The following is a 15,586-nucleotide window of genomic DNA, read 5'->3' on the forward strand; positions in this document are numbered from 1 at the left end:
CGCCAGTATCGAGTATGCCAGACGGCCCAGATCATCCCGAAAGCTGGATGTTCCACTTAGCAATGGCTTGGAACGGCAACCCTGACCACTCGCTGTCTTACCCGGAACGACTGGCCATGATCAAAGAGAAGGCTGCCACGCTGGAGGAACCAGCTCGCTCCGCTTTTGCTTGGATTCCAGAAGACACTTTAGTACACCGTGCAGACATTAGCTACTGGATCACGAAGCCCTGGAATTCTCGCAAAGGTCGGCTAACGCTTGTAGGAGATGCCGCTCATGCTATGCCACCATGTAGGTCGCCCTGTCGTTATGCGGCACGAGCAGAGCTGACATAAATCGCACAGACCGTGGACAAGGTCTGAACCATTGTATCTGTGATATCTCGAACCTCATCGCTGGCATCAAGCAAACGGTTGGCGGCGAGAGAACGCTCGAGCAAGCCGTCGACACCTACCAAGAAGAATTGATCATCCGAGGCAGCGAAGAAGTGAAATGCTCGCTTGAGAATGGGAAGATGTTGCATGACTGGGAGAAGGTCAAGTCCAGCCCAGTATTCACCAATGGTTTCAGGCCTATGAAAGGACACGACACGTACGGCAACACGGTGAAAACTGAGCAGCCGGCACAGAAGCCTTCAGCTGAGTTTTCCACCGTGGATCATCGTCTTGAAGAAAACGGCCACAAGGATCGGGGCCATGTGGATATACCAAATGCCGCAGGAGATGCAGAAGGCGCTTCTGAAAGCGCAGAGATCCAGATCAGACATCAACAAGAAAGAGAGGCCGTGTCCGACAATTCTGCGGGAGATGTCGAGGCTGCGGAAGAGACGGCAGCAACTCAAATCAAGCATCAACAGGAAAGAGAGGCGGAAATGCATGATTCTGCATGTGGCGTCAAGGCCGTGGAGGACACGGCCGCCACTTAGATGGAACATGAGACTGAGCGAATTGGCGGCGCCCGAGATGCGAAAGAAGATAAGCAGGTCTCGAGACGGTTTTCCAGTGACTCGACATCGAGCTTGCGGCGCACTGATTAGACTTTGCTCGCTTCATACAGCAAATATATCGACCACAAGACAGATTCATAGTCAATTATGCTCATTCCAAAGCCAGAAGAAAGGGCGTATCGAGAGTGTGTGCAAAGCTTAGTGAGGTTACGATATCTTCCGCTTGTCGGTATCGGCCCCAACACTGTTTGTTCGGACGCCGACTCCATGGTACCAACCAGCACACGACGATCAAATGATTTACTACCATGGGCTTATGGCTGCACTGTGTAATCGTTCCTCGCCAGCTTACTCGGCTTCAGTGAAGTATCAAGGGCTCTTAAAATGGGAAGCCAGCGTAGTTTGCAGCTGCTGTCTTTCGCAGCAAGATACAGCAGGCCGTCGATTCCATCCAGTTGGCTACGCTCCGTGAGAAGTCGTGGGCGGAATCTGACTTTACAGTCGACCAAACAAGCTACAAACTCGTTCAACCTCACGCCGCTTGATCTTATACCTCCTAGATTCTATGGACGCATCGCCTTGAGCTTCAAGACTACTGCTTCAGCAGATCGATTGCTTCCAAAGCTACAGACAGCATTGAACGGAACATGCCAAAGTCTTCCTTGGCTGGGAGGTCGGGTCGTGCCTACCAAGGACGAGTCGGATCGCAATCCTGGACTGCAAGTTTCTTGGGAGGAAGGAGCTTGTCCCACGATAGTAGACCTTGGTACACTACCTGGATCCTTTTGTCAAGCCGAGCAAGATGGCATGCCAGCGGCCGTCATTCAAGAAAGGCAGTGGCCGATGCCCGGTAGGATCTCCGAGATGCTCGAGCGCAGCGGGCCGCCTGTAATGGCAGCTGGTTTGCTCTCTTTTGATGCAAACGATGGAGTCATTCTATGTGTCTGCATTCACCACAGCGTAGTCGATGGCGGCGGGTACGCGGAGATTCTGCGCATCTGGTCGAATGTATTGTCGGGTCTAGGAGCACCCAGCATTGCTCTATCGGATCGCAATCAGCGACTTTGCAGCGCGCTACAACCGCACATGGGCCGAACATGGTCATCTACTCGCCAAAGGCTCTTGAGCTCCAATGCTGGGTATGCGACACAGCCAATGCCATTTGAACCAGACTTCGGCCACTGTACGAACACAATACTGCCCATCAGCTTGTCACAGGTGGACAAAATGAAAGCCCGGCTCGGCGAACACACAGCCGTACCACCTACCACAAATACGGTCATTTGTGCCATTCTCTGGACAGCACTGACTCGAGCACGCCAACGTCGACGTCCAGAAGCCTTCTCGCAACCTCAGCAGAGTCGTCTTGGCATGCCATCGGATGCTCGACGAAGGGTCCATCCAGACTTTTCTCCAGATGAAGATCCATATTTCGGAAACTTTTACACCTACACCGCTACCGCATTACCTACCACTGCGTTGATCACGGCCGACGACACATCTATGTATCGCTTGGCCCATGTCTGTGACGCCATCGCATCTACACTATCTCCAGACAAGCTGAACTCGAGGAATGTGGCGGAAATCTATACGCTTGCAACACGATCGGAAAGCTCTCCAGCGTTGTTTCCGGCATGGTCGATCACAAGTGGGAGGGATCTAGGCATGACCAGCTGGGCGGGATTCGGGCTGTACGAGATGTCCTTCGGAAATGTTTTGGGTCAACCTACCTTCGTCCGGCCGCCATTCATGCAAATCGATAGTGCTGCGATCGTACTCCCACGCAAACGCGGAGGCTTTGATGAAGAGCAAAGAGACATCATCGAGATTATGGTCATGTTGCATAAAGATGATACCAAGGCTCTCCAGGACGAGCGACTGTGGAAGCTACTCGTCGTGCCTCCAGTGGCGCAAGGCATCAAAGCGCGACGGCCCCCCATACCGTTCACGCCGCAAGCAGACCATTTCGCACCAGTATATAGCTCAGGAGACGGTCAGAATCGGCGAGTCGTTCAGATGGTCGAATATTGATAGTTCACTCTGTATGAAGCTTGGCAGCATGAACTCTTTCAGTAGCCTCATCTACACTTCTCCATCGTTGTCAGGAGATCTGTTCTTGACGCACTCGCACACTGAGATCCTGCCCGAGTGACTCCGTATTTCAATTCAGTGTTCTGCTTGCGGAATCGTCAGCTTGGCATGCCTAATCGCTGCTACGGGACATGAAATGTCGTTCCTCCACAATCTGCAGCTTTTCGGACGCCGGCCGACATATTCAATGTCAGATTTGCATGAGCATGTGCGACTGTTCCTGCCGAGTGGGACTGCTTAATACTCTCGACCACTGACTTCATCTCGCCATACTACGGCGACTTCTGTCTCACACCTCACCGTCTATCAACAATATGGCTGTCCTCTTCCCAAGATTTCATCTGACCGAGATCGAAGACACATCCTGGTGTCCTGACTGGCTTCGAGATCACGCCCATTCTTCCCTGGCTCGGCTCTGGCAAGTCAAATCCAGCAATGGCAACTCTCTCGCTATCCAGGCCTGTAACGTCTTGCTAAGAGTGCTGGGTGGCATCGACAATGTAGCAAAGTATACGATTATAGACGCGTGCTCTGGAGCCGGTGGACCGACACCGTTCTTCGAGAAGTACATCAACAAGCAGCTAGAGGCCAGCGGGCATGCACCAGTCGGCTTTGTTCTGACAGACTGGGCCCCATACGTGGAAGCTTGGAAAAAGCTATCAGCAGAACAACCGAACATCACCTTCAAACCGCAGTCGATCGACGCAGCAGATGCAAAACGGATTGCAGAACCCGGCAAGAAAGAATGTCGCATCTTCAACCTCTGCTTCCACCATTTCGACGACCCTGCTGCGGCCAAGATCCTACGCAGTGCCGTCGAAGAGGCGGATGCATTCATGTGAGCCTGAGTTTTACAGGGAGTAGCAGCAACAATCTGATCCTTTGCAACAGTATCTTCGAGATCACTCATCGCACATTACCATCCATCACATACACCGCGCTCGCATCGTTGTTCGGCGCGCTCAGTACGACATGGATCGAGTATCGCTGGTCGCCATTCCATCTACTATTCACCTATCTCATCCCCTTGTTCCCCTTTTACTACATCTTCGATGGCGTCGTGTCGTGCATTCGTGGACGGACGGTCGAAGAGACGACGAATCTGTTCTCGATGGGAAAGGGTGTCGATTTGAGCGGGTGGGACATTCAGCATGGTGAGGAAATGGTTCTGCCTCCCATTGGCACTCTGTTCTGGTACTCTGGGGTGAAGCGAAGTGAGAAGCAGCGGCTATAGACGATAATCACCGTTCTAATGTGTGTTGACTGGGACCTAGCGACTTGGTGAGGTTCAACGCTTGCTGAGGGAAGCTCGATAGAACTTATACGCGCGCACCGCAGGTGTTGTGCTACGTCAATTGGCGCGATAGCGTTGATCAATTCCCTCGCTTTTACAATTCACTGCATCGTTCAATAATAGGTGTCGGACGCTGAAAGTTGGGTTGCTCTGAATCATTGCTGCTGATTGACAATTCAAGGCATCGAGAATGGATCTGTCGTAGGTGCGAAGCTGGCCAACGACGGCACTTCAGCTACAGACCGCAGTGCACGACTCACTGGAGACCAGAGCGTATTCACGGCTGTATCGTCTTATTGATCTTCTAATTCACGGTCTCGCCACCAAACTACAGATCTATTTCCTCGCCGTGGCCGCCATTGGCTTTCGCCTGCGCAATCAACTTGTGAACGGCTTCCTCATCCACCGGTATCGTTGCGAAGCGCTTGAGCGCAGCCATATTCACCTCAGGAGTCAGCGTCTTGCCCTCGCCGATCAACCCCTCGAGATGCTCGAAATACCGCACAAAGAAGCCCGGTGTGATTGTGTTAATAAACACTCCTTCCTCGTCGAAGGGGTTGCTGAATTTGTGCGGCAGTCGGATTGGTACCTTTCGACTCATCAACCCTTGCGAGTATCCGTCCCCAAACGATCATGCTTACCGTGATGATGTCGCCCGCTTGAGCGTCGATGGGCTCCGCACCCAACGCATGGAACCTGATCTTGCCTTTCTAGTCATAGTGTAAGTACGTGGGCCCTGGTGGAATCGCTGATAACCTTACGGTGATAATGAAGCCTTCATCGTGCATCTCATGCCAGTGGAAGACTGGTCCATCGCTATGGGGCGGGATCAAGCTTTCAATCATACACAATCGCATCTGCGTTTGGCTACCATCTTCCAATACACGGTAGAGATCTGCAAACCAGATTAGCAATTGCCGGTGAGACCAAGAATTCAAACCTACATTGACCAAGGCGACGCCATGGAACTTCGCTAGGTCTGACGTGCCCGACCTTTAGCGTTTTCACGTATTCTTGCTGTGCCTTGTCCATAGTGTGAGCTTGACTTGTTGTACAGCGAAGGGACCAATACAATCATCTCTATCTCATTGAAATGCACTAGTGTCATCCTCTACATGCCTAGCCCATCGCACCCGAGATCACTACGAGCTGCATGATCGAAGTGGAACGGCGTAACAGGCGGCATAGTGACCAGCGAGAGGTGTTCGGACGCCGTCGATCACGATATATGGAATGCAGCTCGGACGTCAAGCCGGAAGCTCTCCTTCGACACTTAAATCACCTCCCAACTCGGAAGCCGGAGTCTCCAATCCAATAATACCTACACTACTATGGAACAATGTCAGACATGCAGGTACGTTCGTCTACTCATTTCACAGCTCTCTGTTCACGTCAGCTTCAGTGCTAAGTGGCCATGTCTACAGCCTCGTTGCTTACGCGGACCTCAAAAACGGTCTTGAACGTGCTTCAACCCGCCAGAGACCAACTTGGCGATATCGGCACAGCAGCTGCGACACTTGTCGGTTTCCTACTCATTTCTTTCGCTTGCGATGTGAGTATCGCGAGATCCAGCAGGCGCTTGCCCAAACATAAACACTGACGGAACTACAGAGAATACGTCAAGCATGGTTCTCGCCTCTAAGCAAGATCCCCGGCCCCTGGTACGCCCACTACACCGGTCTCGGCCTCAAACTCCACATCCTAGCCGGTAACCGAGTCAACTACGTCCAAGCACTCCACGAGCACTATGGCCCCTACGTCCGAGTCGCCCACAACGAGGTCGTGACCTGCGACCCAGCAGCCGGGAAGGTAATCCATGCCGTAGGCACCAAGTGGCGGAAATGGAGCCACATACCCGACCACATCACGGCCAACGTCTTCGCGATCGTGGACCCAAAACACCACAATATCCGACAGCGCTTCTACACCAAGACGTTCAGCCAGGCGAGTTTGCGACGGACGATGCAAGGACCGATCGTGCGGACCGCTGAGCTTGCAGTCGATGGCATGAAGGCTGATGCGGCGTCCAGGGGAGGCGGCATGGTCGACGTCCATGAATGGTTCATGCTATTCGGCAACGACGTCATGTTCGCGCTGACATTCGGGGAAGGGTTCGGGCTGATGGAACAAGGGAAACGAGGGCAGACGAACCCCGTCACGCCGCTGGAATTCCACCAGATGATTGCTTGGTCGGAATTCTCCATCCCGATCTTCTTATTTGGACGGTTCGTTCTATCAAGTTTCTGGCCGTGGGCGGAGCGCATCTTCAAGGCGGATGTATGTCTTAATCCATCGCAGGATGAAGCTATTGCGCAGTTGAGGATGAAGGAGAAGGGGGAGGATGGACGGACGGTGTTTGCGGAAGCTATCGAGGATGCTAAGGATGATGAGGTGCTTAAGAATTCCGGCAAGACTCGTTTGACAGACGATGAGATCGCGGCTGATGCGCTGGGGTTCCGGTTGGCGGGTGCGGAGCCCGTCAGTGTGACTTTGACATATCTCGTTTGGTGTGTGTTGCAACGGCCCGACGTGCAAAGACAGGTCGAGAACGAAGTGGCCGGCGTAGAGCTCACGGACGAGGCATTGGAGAATCTGCCGATCTTGGGAGCCGTCATCCTTGAAGGCCTTCGCTTGTGGGGTGGTAATGCAACTGCCATGCGACGAAAAGAGGATGTGACGCTCGAGGGCACGATGCTAAGCGAATACCGCATCCCACGAGGCACCACCGTGTCAACGCAAGCATACTCCTTACATCGCAACCCGGCCGCCTGGCCAGATCCACTGAAGTAAGTCTTTGAAACGTACTACTACATCCTTGCTCAACCCGATTTGACACAGTATCACAGATGGGACCACACGCGCTGGCTCGACCCAGCACAGAGCCATTCCATCTCCCAAGACCGCTTCCAGCCCTTCAGCGCCGGCACCCGCATGTGCGCCGCCTATCACCTGGCTATGATGGAGATCCGACTCATGACCGCCATGTTCTTCCAGAACTTTGGTGGCGCGCGGCTGGCGCCTTCGGTGACGAGCGAGAGCATGGTCATGACCGATCGCTTTAATCTGTTTCCGAGGAATCATCGGATGGAGGTTCTGATGAGGCCGGCTGGATCGTAGTCATGTTGCGGTTTTGCTCGATGGGATCTGTACGTATGTAGCACGGGGCTGTGCAGGACGAATTAACCGATAGTACGCAGGTCCAGCGTGAGTGTGTCCGATCGTCATGTCACGGTTTAGCTGCCGTTCCCGTGTGACCCTTCACTCGGAATCTTTCCGTTGGACTGTCCTCAAGCCGTATCAATGGAGCGTGTATGATGAGGTGGAGAAGGACTACGAGGACCTGAGCATAAGTAGCGAACCACCGGATGGCTGGGTAAGCAAATACCCGCGCGGTTGTCGGTGCTCCGTACCGGACGAGTGAGAAGTGACCAGAACGAGAACGCATCAATATTATTAGTTCATCAGCGCCCCTCCTCCAAGGGACGCACAAAGTAGATAGCCACATCAACTCATCAAGAGAATCATCCGATTGCTTAATTTCCCGTCTCCCATGTCAGTCTGCTCGCCGCGAACCCGCGCAAATCGTGAAGCAAATTCGGGTACATCGCCTCCACCTCTGCTTCGAGATTATCCCACGGCTCGCTAGCTGCACCGAGCATGATTCGCGCTGCCCCTTCGCGAACGACATCAAGAAAACTGCAGACTCCTTTGCCGTCTCCAGTACTGCCTGCATGGCGTATTCATAGCCGATGACTTGGCACCAGGATGAAGATACAGCAGAGCACGACATCGATGATGAAGATCCAGCCGAGACACATCATGGCCCGCTTATTGAGAAGTTTCCTACGAATAACGTCAGCTGCCGAAACAAAAACCTCACGTGGAGAAAATAAGAGAAGGTCCAACCCACCTGATAAACGGCTCCTTGATACGATGCACGCTCCCAATAGTATACTCACTATACCCCACCAACGCCAATATCGGATCAAGCAAATACTGATGACTCGCCAAGAAATACACCCCAAACGTAAAAGGCCAGATAACCCAACACCGCGTTACCCTACCTTTCCCCAAGAAAATCAGAACAAACGCCGTCCAGAACCCGGCAAACATGGCCACGAGTCCCACGATCAGACGCAGGAGTAGGCTGGGCTGCACGATATTTCCTAGGGCTTTGGCGCGCAGAAAGCCGGGGAAGGCGTCGCGTTCCATGGCTTGGAAGACGTAGTCTTTGGCTGCATCGAAGACTTCTGGGTCGTCGCGGCCTTCTTTTTCGATTGCCGTGGTGATTTCGTTGAGGATGCCTTGGGGGAGGATGATTTCGCGTTCGGCGCCGGGGAGGAGGTAGGTGTAGAGGATTTTCTCGGCGGAGGCGCGGATGTCGGCCCGGGCTACTGTGTGGTGGGGGCTGCCGTTGCTGTTGTTTAGCGGGGAGGGAGTATTGGTTCCTGTGCCCGTTACGAACGAGGGACGGGGCGGTTGTTCGGAGCCCGGGGTATTTTGTTCGGATTTTTGGCTCGCGGTGCTGTTTTGCGGGCTGTGGCCTGTGGGTCGGTCGTCGCGGAGGAAGGCGGAGAGGCGTTGGTCTGTGCTGAGGCGTTCGCGCTCTTTGCTGGTTTGGCGGGGTTGGGGTTGGGGTTGGGTGCCGCTGGGGCCTTGGTCCGAGGAGGTGCGCTCGAGGTTGTAGTTGTCGAGCACTTGCGAGGAGCGTTTGGAGCCCGCGCCGCCTTTCTCGAGGTCCGGCGTGGAGATCAGGACGCTTCGGCGCAGTTCGCGGACGTAGTGGCGGCAGAGCGACATGTGTTGGGAGACATCGAGCCTGTGATGTTAGATTGTACATCATCAGCCCAATATTCTCTCCTATACCTAACCCTCATGCCATATCTTTCTTCCCACGAATGGTTTCATCGCATGCCTATGTCCATGCCCATGCCCATGCCCATGTCTCTGTATCATGTGACTCACCAGAAATCCAGATAATCCACACTCCGTTGCACATCGCGCATGTAAATGTAAAAGGAGAAGAGGTCGACGGGCGCCAATGTCCGCCGCGACAGCACCTCGAACAGATTCGGCAGTCGTTCTCGCGTGCCACCTTCGGGGGTCGTCGATCGCGATTCCATCGTCGCTGGATACTGGTGCTATCAAAAGCGTGGTGAGCTGGTGATGGGGATGTAGGAGGCGGTTGCAATGGCAGTGAGGTCGGGGATGTGTGTGTGTGTGTGTGTGTTGCTGCGTGGTGATGTCGGTATTCATGCGCCGACAACCAATCAGAATCCGGCAATGCACAGGCTTTCCATCTTCACGGAGCAACAAGCTTACACGTGCGGAACTGATATACATGGATTCACACATAGCGACTGCAACCGACTAGAGCGGCAACAGCCAACAAGATAGGCTTAAGCTATATGACATATACGACAGCTCTCCACTCTCCTCGTGCTTCATGTATCAGGCACTTGAGCTACTCCCAAGCAAACCGCCACCATGGTCAATGATACCGATAGCCAGCAACAGGAAGAAGGCCCGCTCCAAAAGGCTGCATCCGATGGCATGAAGGAAGAAGTACAGGGACTACTCGAAAAAGGAGCTGACATCAACTCCATTAACGGACACTTTGGCACTGCTCTCAATAATGCCGCAGGCGGAGGCCATCTCGCCTTAGTCCGACTCCTGCTGGCTAATGGTGCAGATATCAATTTGATAGGTGGTTCCTATTGCAACGCACTCCAAACCGCCGCCGTGTGCAACAAAGCCTCGGCGGTCCGATATCTTATTGCCGCAGGTGCCGACGTCAACATCCAAGGTGGCGGTTTCGGCACCGCGCTACAGGGAGCCTGTGTAGGCGGACACATCGATATCGTCCACATGCTCCTCGACCACGGTGCTGATGTGAATACATCTCCGGTAGGGTACTTCGGTAGTGCTTTGCAGGCTGCGGCAGATGGTGGACATCAGAGCACAGTCAATTTGCTCCTTAAGCACGGGGCTGACATTCACGCACAAGGAGGAATCTACGGTACTGCGTTGTCGGCCGCAGCAGATGCTGGAGAGGAGGAGATCGTAACAATGCTGCTGGACATGGGTGCGGATCCCAATGTTGTTGGAGGATTTTATGGCACAGCGTTACAAGGTGCTTGTCGTGGCGGGCACCTTGCGGTCGTGCGAAGACTACTGGACAGTTGCGCTACCGTGAATTCGGGGGGTGGGAAGTTCGGAAGTCCTATGGAGGCGGCGGTTCAAGAGGGCCATCAGGAGGTGCAGGCACTTCTTCGGGCAAGGTCTACACCGGCTGAGCGAACGAGTGCTGAGTAGCTGATCTTATACAAACAAGATACAATGTGTCAATCTGGTTCTGGACTTGCAATTTGGTATCCGATTGCGTTACTGCGATCCGCGAGGCAACACTTACGAGAATAAGCGTAGATATATTACGCATCCTATACTGATAGATCGCTGACTCTTGGCAGCAAGATTGAGTTGGAACGACAAGCATGACCCAAGCAGATTCGCCAGTGGTCCTCAAAACGACAAGATCAAGACTTCAATAGCCACTGCAACGCTCTGCCATTGCATTCAGCGACCTTAATTAGACTGACTATCCAGGTAAGCGAAGAGCGCAATGAATAGAGCACCTGTGCATGTTAGCGTACGCCCTTAGCGTTCGGCTCTTACTTCCGACGCACCTGCCGTGACGATATACGCCGCGCCGGAGAACGCAGTCTGAGTCACCAACTGTACGTCCCCGCCGAACTTGCCAATAAAGAGACCCATCCATATCGCTACGAATAGCATCGAAGCCACGAAAGGCGACAGACTGATGGCCGTGACTGCGAAGGTGTCGCGGACTCGTACGAACTCGATACCGATGGTGTCTGGATTCTGGAGAATGGTCGTCGTAAGGGTTCGTTGGTTGGCAGGAAGCCGATCTGGTCGCTCGAGGTCGGCAATGTTGTTGCTGTCGCCTCGACCAAGATTGAGAGTGTTCACCCGGGTACCCATGGCATTCGTCGTCCCCGGAAGTATCTGCACACGATCGACTCGAGTCAAAGTACGTGGGAGCAGAAGCTCAGTAAAGCCTCGCTCGACTTGCAACAAGCTCAAGCACATCCCTAGCATCTTGAGCGTCTCGCGATCGTTGCCGATAGTATTATCGTGTGGGTCAAACAGAATGGGCATTGATAAAGATGCTTGACCTAGAAATCCAAATACAGCCATCGTGTTCCACCACTTCGTGCTCGCTAGGCCTCGAGGTAGTCTTGTTTGAACGCTTCTTTCCGCCCGATGGTGTGGTAGAGGTCCCATGAGAACCTCGTTGCTTTTCGGTTGAACCACAGAAACGTTCTTCCGATCACGAGCTGGTGCTTTTCCACTACGAGTCTGCCAAAGGTACGGACGCGACCATTGGCGGGAAGGCGTCGGTAGATGTACAATAGTAGCAGTACCAAAAATGAGAGAGCAGGATTGAAGAATAGCCCGAATGCCAACACATAGCCCAATATCAAGGAAGAGCAAATTCGCCAGACTAGTCTTTGTACCGCTATGCGTCTCCAGTGGCCGGGGGGAAAGATGTCGGCGGCTTGAATCTCGGCGGCGCGGGTGTTGAGTATCGTCGTGGTGTACACCATGGCTTCCTTTGTGTAATAGTAGGGAGATCCAGGCTAATGTACTCTTGACACTATGTGGTGGCCCTTCAAGAGTCCCGCGACAAGGTTATCGCTGGCTCACGAAGTCGCCCGTGCAGAGCTGCACAGTGGCGCCACCCAGCCTTGCCAAAGGATCAGGCCATGTATAGTAGGAAAACCCAGCCCTAGGGGACACCATCTTGGACTCGTCATACGACATTCTCCCTAGAATTTGTGTGCTTGAGCAAGATTAACAGATCAATGGGTGAGATACGGCATAAGAACGCAGGGACGGAGCGAAATACCCACAAAGTACGTACTGGAGCAAAAAGTCCACAAAGTACGTACCGAGCATTATCACGTGACTATTTTGTGCTGAGTGAGATGCCAAAGCCACGACTTGCGTAGGGGTGTAGCACTGAGGACGATTGTTCATAGCTCGCTACACCGTCGCTGCGAAGTACGATCCCGAGCTTACTTTCCGCCGTCGATACCAGGCGTATCAGCAATCCTGAAGATATATTTGACAGCACTCGCCTTTCCCTCCTTCAGATTCTCTAGCGCACCCTGCACACCCTCCAGGCCCTTCGGCACGACCTCTGTCCTCTGCCCCTTGAACCAGCCTTCCTCCAGCCCACGAGTGAAGTACCGGAAATAGACATAGCCCAATTCCTTCTGATTGTCATGTACGCTGCCGACCATAGTCATGCTCTGATGCACCTCGTCCGCCAGACCCTCAAACTTCCCATCCCAGCCCTTGCCTGGTGGCGGCAGGACGAAAGTCGATCGCCCACCAGGAGAAGCGAGAAGCTTGCCGATGTTCTGCGGTGAGCCTTTTTCAGCTACGGCATCGTAGGCATGGTACAGCTTCTTGCCACCCAATGCCTCCTGCACGCCTTTCACAATCGCCTCATCGCCTTTGCGATAGTCAATGATGGTATCGCCCTTCGATCTATCGATAAAACCCTCGACATACTCCTGTGCTCGTCCAGCGATGCAGATAAGAGGATGGATATTCGACTTCTTCGCGAGCTGGAGCACATATACTCCCACAGCGGACGCCGCGCCGTAAACAAGCAAAGGCGTAGGCTCGGTGGCAGGTGCCCAAGATGGAGGCAGGCCAAGCCTGTCACCAGCAAACAATCCTACCGCAGCAGTCATAGCAGCCAACGGGATGGCGGCAGCTTCCTCGAAACTCGTTTTCTCCGGAATGAAGAAAGTCGTGTGTGCCCACGCAAGACTATACTCGGCATAACTGCCTCCGGGCTTGGTCATTTCGTGGAAAGCTGCTACACGGTCACCTTTGCGGAACTCGGTGACGTTGGAGCCTACGGCGTGGATGGTGCCGGCTATGTCGTCGCCTTGGTTCATTGAGGGCTGATCTTCCATCCATTCGGGCACTTTCCAGTCCTTCGGGTTGGAGCCGGAGACGATGGTCTTGATTACTACCTGACCTGGGCCTGGTTCCGGAATGGGCGAGTCGATGATCTCGACGCGAGGACCTGGGTGAACGATCGCTTCTTTCATTGTGGCGGCCTTGTCTGGCAGTATACAGTGATGGCGAAAATCTGTGGAGCCGAGACTTGCTTGGGAAATAGTTGTAGGCGAGTAGTGGATATGGGAAGGAAATAACAAAGGGCTTACCTGTGTGCGAGAAACTCAAAAGTGGGGCACTACCATAGATCCGTGTACCATATCATCAATCGCTGTGGAGTAGATTGTACTGTGGACTCGTGATGTGGGAAGAAGAGACCCTCGGTAAATGTGACGGGATCGAAAGCCTTCGGGGTTCGTCGCCGCGGCAATGTTGAAAACAATGTTGTGTCTCGACAGCGGTCGACAATGAGATCCTCTCTTCTCAAAGTTCCAACACGTCTATGTCTTTCGGACACTGTAGAAGATGACAGCCGCATTCACTACGCACATACCTGCTCGTGGTGCAGAGGTCTCCAGCCATGTAGGCAAAATCATGCTTCCACCTTAGACCGATGGAATGCTTTGGAGCATAGAACGGGTCGTACTCTTGCTCCCGACGACACAAGCTGCGGCACACCGGGGCATACACCTCGACAGCCAGAAGTCTCTCTGAGCTGTACACATGGTGTGCGAAGCGAGCAAGCTTACCGTCCGCGAAGCATAGTGTATATGTGGAGCCGGACAGTCTGTGCACGAAGGATGAAGCTAAGTGGGTACAAGAGGCAGCTGACTGGTATAAACTCTCTGCTGGACTCAGCTATCTACCTCAGTCTCTTTGCCTGGCTTATGAACATTACCACAGAACTCGAGCTCAAAGGAGTTGGCACCCAGATGCTATCTGTATCATGACGACCACGCAGCTCAGCTACCTTGCTCCGCTGCCCTTATACGAAACCCAGAAAGCCTTTGCGTACAACTACAATCGAGGTCCGGAATTTCCAGCAGAAGAACATTCGAACCTAGAATTCGAGACTCATGCTGATATACCCATTCGCAATGCTCGTTCTCTACCCAAGGAGGCCTTAGCACTTGACAAGTATGGGTTTCGATTCAAGGAACATCCTTCGTCACTTCCTGGCGCTTTTGGCAATAGTAAAGAAGAAGTGGAGACTTATGTCAACAGTATGAAGGAGCTCGTCCGCGAAGAGTTCCAGGCCGATCATGTGGTCTGTTGTGACTTTCGGGTAGGTTCCTCCTAGGAAGGAAATGCTGTCTGCTGATCTAGATCCGTTCCCGCAGTCACGATGTAACGATATATCAGCAGAAGAATACAAAGCCAACATCGGCTCGAAACGGCCAGGGACTGAAGTGACAGGGCCGCCAATTATGAACATACACTGTGGTACGTGCAGTGTTGATGATGAAAGGATCGTATGGACCGCCAAGCTAAGGTGACGTCCAGATCAGACAGTGGACTCTGGTATCGGCCGAATCAGACGTTATGTGAACGAAGAAGAGGCCAGCAAGTATCTTGAAGGCGACTACAGATGCCGGATCATAAATGTGTGGCGACCAATCAACCGGCCATCACAGGATTGTCCTCTGACTTGGTGTGCCGCACACAGTATTGGTGAAGGTAATCTCGTTCCTGTTGATCGCTATAACCCTGAGTTTGTGCTGGAACTATATTACCTGAAGTACTCGCCCCAACAGGAGTGGTACTGGATCAAGGATCAGAAGCCTGAGGAGGTCGCTATATTTTGTCAATTTGACTCCACGGGTGTTGATCACAGTAAGCTCCGCCATCTCGAGCTATTCCACAGGCTGTACTGATTTTAATGGCAGCATGTCCCCATACGGCGTTCTTAGACCCCAACGCCCCTAAAGATTGTGGTCGTAGGGAGTCCCTCGAGGTCAGGATGGCAGTGTTCAATAAGCTCAAGAACAGGGCTTGAATGAGCTGCCGTCCTCGCGAGCATGCGTGCCACAGTCGACGATGACAGCCACGTTTCGGCTTCTGGATGCATCATGTACATTGTATGACGCAAGCGCAGTGCTATCACGCCATCCTGTGCCGTGCATTCACTCGTATGGTATACTACACTGCTTATGTGTAGTGTAGTACTGGAGCACATCATCAACTGGAGCACTATTGAGCCACGCTTTTGAGCCGATATCCTCAGAAAGGTACCGGCAAGTATAGTAGTAACGTCG

The 15,586-nt window shown here is 53.2% G+C and overlaps 10 protein-coding genes across 10 annotated transcripts; 6 read left to right on the forward strand and 4 right to left on the reverse strand.

Annotated features, from left to right (window-relative positions):
- Nucleotides 1-47: 47 nt before the first annotated feature.
- Nucleotides 48-925, forward strand: LTS14_006190 (uncharacterized protein; the record flags this gene model as incomplete). The annotated part of the gene is made up of 2 exons (XM_064838888.1): nucleotides 48-291; nucleotides 345-925. 2 exons carry the CDS (start codon nucleotides 48-50, stop codon nucleotides 923-925), a joined length of 825 nt encoding a protein of 274 aa, XP_064693713.1.
- Nucleotides 926-2,032: 1,107 nt separating this feature from the next.
- On the forward strand, nucleotides 2,033-2,977 carry LTS14_006191 (uncharacterized protein; the record flags this gene model as incomplete). Its single annotated transcript, XM_064838889.1, has 2 exons — nucleotides 2,033-2,085; nucleotides 2,155-2,977. 2 exons carry the CDS (start codon nucleotides 2,033-2,035, stop codon nucleotides 2,975-2,977), a joined length of 876 nt encoding a protein of 291 aa, XP_064693714.1.
- Nucleotides 2,978-3,351: 374 nt separating this feature from the next.
- LTS14_006192 (uncharacterized protein) lies at nucleotides 3,352-4,271 on the forward strand (the record flags this gene model as incomplete). The annotated part of the gene is made up of 2 exons (XM_064838890.1): nucleotides 3,352-3,875; nucleotides 3,929-4,271. The coding sequence occupies 2 exons, from the start codon at nucleotides 3,352-3,354 to the stop codon at nucleotides 4,269-4,271; spliced, it is 867 nt and encodes a 288-aa protein (XP_064693715.1).
- Nucleotides 4,272-4,659: 388 nt separating this feature from the next.
- Nucleotides 4,660-5,363, reverse strand: LTS14_006193 (uncharacterized protein; the record flags this gene model as incomplete). The annotated part of the gene is made up of 4 exons (XM_064838891.1): nucleotides 4,660-4,920; nucleotides 4,973-5,041; nucleotides 5,093-5,226; nucleotides 5,276-5,363. The coding sequence occupies 4 exons, from the start codon at nucleotides 5,361-5,363 to the stop codon at nucleotides 4,660-4,662; spliced, it is 552 nt and encodes a 183-aa protein (XP_064693716.1).
- Nucleotides 5,364-5,745: 382 nt separating this feature from the next.
- Nucleotides 5,746-7,448, forward strand: LTS14_006194 (uncharacterized protein; the record flags this gene model as incomplete). The annotated part of the gene is made up of 3 exons (XM_064838892.1): nucleotides 5,746-5,883; nucleotides 5,943-7,117; nucleotides 7,178-7,448. The coding sequence occupies 3 exons, from the start codon at nucleotides 5,746-5,748 to the stop codon at nucleotides 7,446-7,448; spliced, it is 1,584 nt and encodes a 527-aa protein (XP_064693717.1).
- A 623-nt stretch (nucleotides 7,449-8,071) lies between these two features.
- On the reverse strand, nucleotides 8,072-9,454 carry RAX1 (Bud site selection protein, Revert to axial protein 1; the record flags this gene model as incomplete). Its single annotated transcript, XM_064838893.1, has 3 exons — nucleotides 8,072-8,174; nucleotides 8,242-9,150; nucleotides 9,297-9,454. 3 exons carry the CDS (start codon nucleotides 9,452-9,454, stop codon nucleotides 8,072-8,074), a joined length of 1,170 nt encoding a protein of 389 aa, XP_064693718.1.
- Nucleotides 9,455-9,818: 364 nt separating this feature from the next.
- LTS14_006196 (uncharacterized protein) lies at nucleotides 9,819-10,646 on the forward strand (the record flags this gene model as incomplete). The annotated part of the gene is made up of 1 exon (XM_064838894.1): nucleotides 9,819-10,646. The coding sequence occupies one exon, from the start codon at nucleotides 9,819-9,821 to the stop codon at nucleotides 10,644-10,646; it is 828 nt and encodes a 275-aa protein (XP_064693719.1).
- Nucleotides 10,647-10,916: 270 nt separating this feature from the next.
- On the reverse strand, nucleotides 10,917-11,549 carry LTS14_006197 (uncharacterized protein; the record flags this gene model as incomplete). Its single annotated transcript, XM_064838895.1, has 2 exons — nucleotides 10,917-10,966; nucleotides 11,018-11,549. 2 exons carry the CDS (start codon nucleotides 11,547-11,549, stop codon nucleotides 10,917-10,919), a joined length of 582 nt encoding a protein of 193 aa, XP_064693720.1.
- Nucleotides 11,550-12,430: 881 nt separating this feature from the next.
- On the reverse strand, nucleotides 12,431-13,483 carry LTS14_006198 (uncharacterized protein; the record flags this gene model as incomplete). The annotated part of the gene is made up of 1 exon (XM_064838896.1): nucleotides 12,431-13,483. The coding sequence occupies one exon, from the start codon at nucleotides 13,481-13,483 to the stop codon at nucleotides 12,431-12,433; it is 1,053 nt and encodes a 350-aa protein (XP_064693721.1).
- Nucleotides 13,484-14,277: 794 nt separating this feature from the next.
- On the forward strand, nucleotides 14,278-15,327 carry LTS14_006199 (uncharacterized protein; the record flags this gene model as incomplete). The annotated part of the gene is made up of 4 exons (XM_064838897.1): nucleotides 14,278-14,616; nucleotides 14,672-14,774; nucleotides 14,835-15,164; nucleotides 15,218-15,327. 4 exons carry the CDS (start codon nucleotides 14,278-14,280, stop codon nucleotides 15,325-15,327), a joined length of 882 nt encoding a protein of 293 aa, XP_064693722.1.
- Between the last annotated feature and the right edge of the window lie 259 nt (nucleotides 15,328-15,586).

Source organism: Recurvomyces mirabilis (assembly GCF_035927965.1).
Source record: "Recurvomyces mirabilis strain CCFEE 5264 chromosome Unknown scaffold_15, whole genome shotgun sequence".
NCBI classification, from domain to species: domain Eukaryota; kingdom Fungi; phylum Ascomycota; class Dothideomycetes; order Mycosphaerellales; family Teratosphaeriaceae; genus Recurvomyces; species Recurvomyces mirabilis.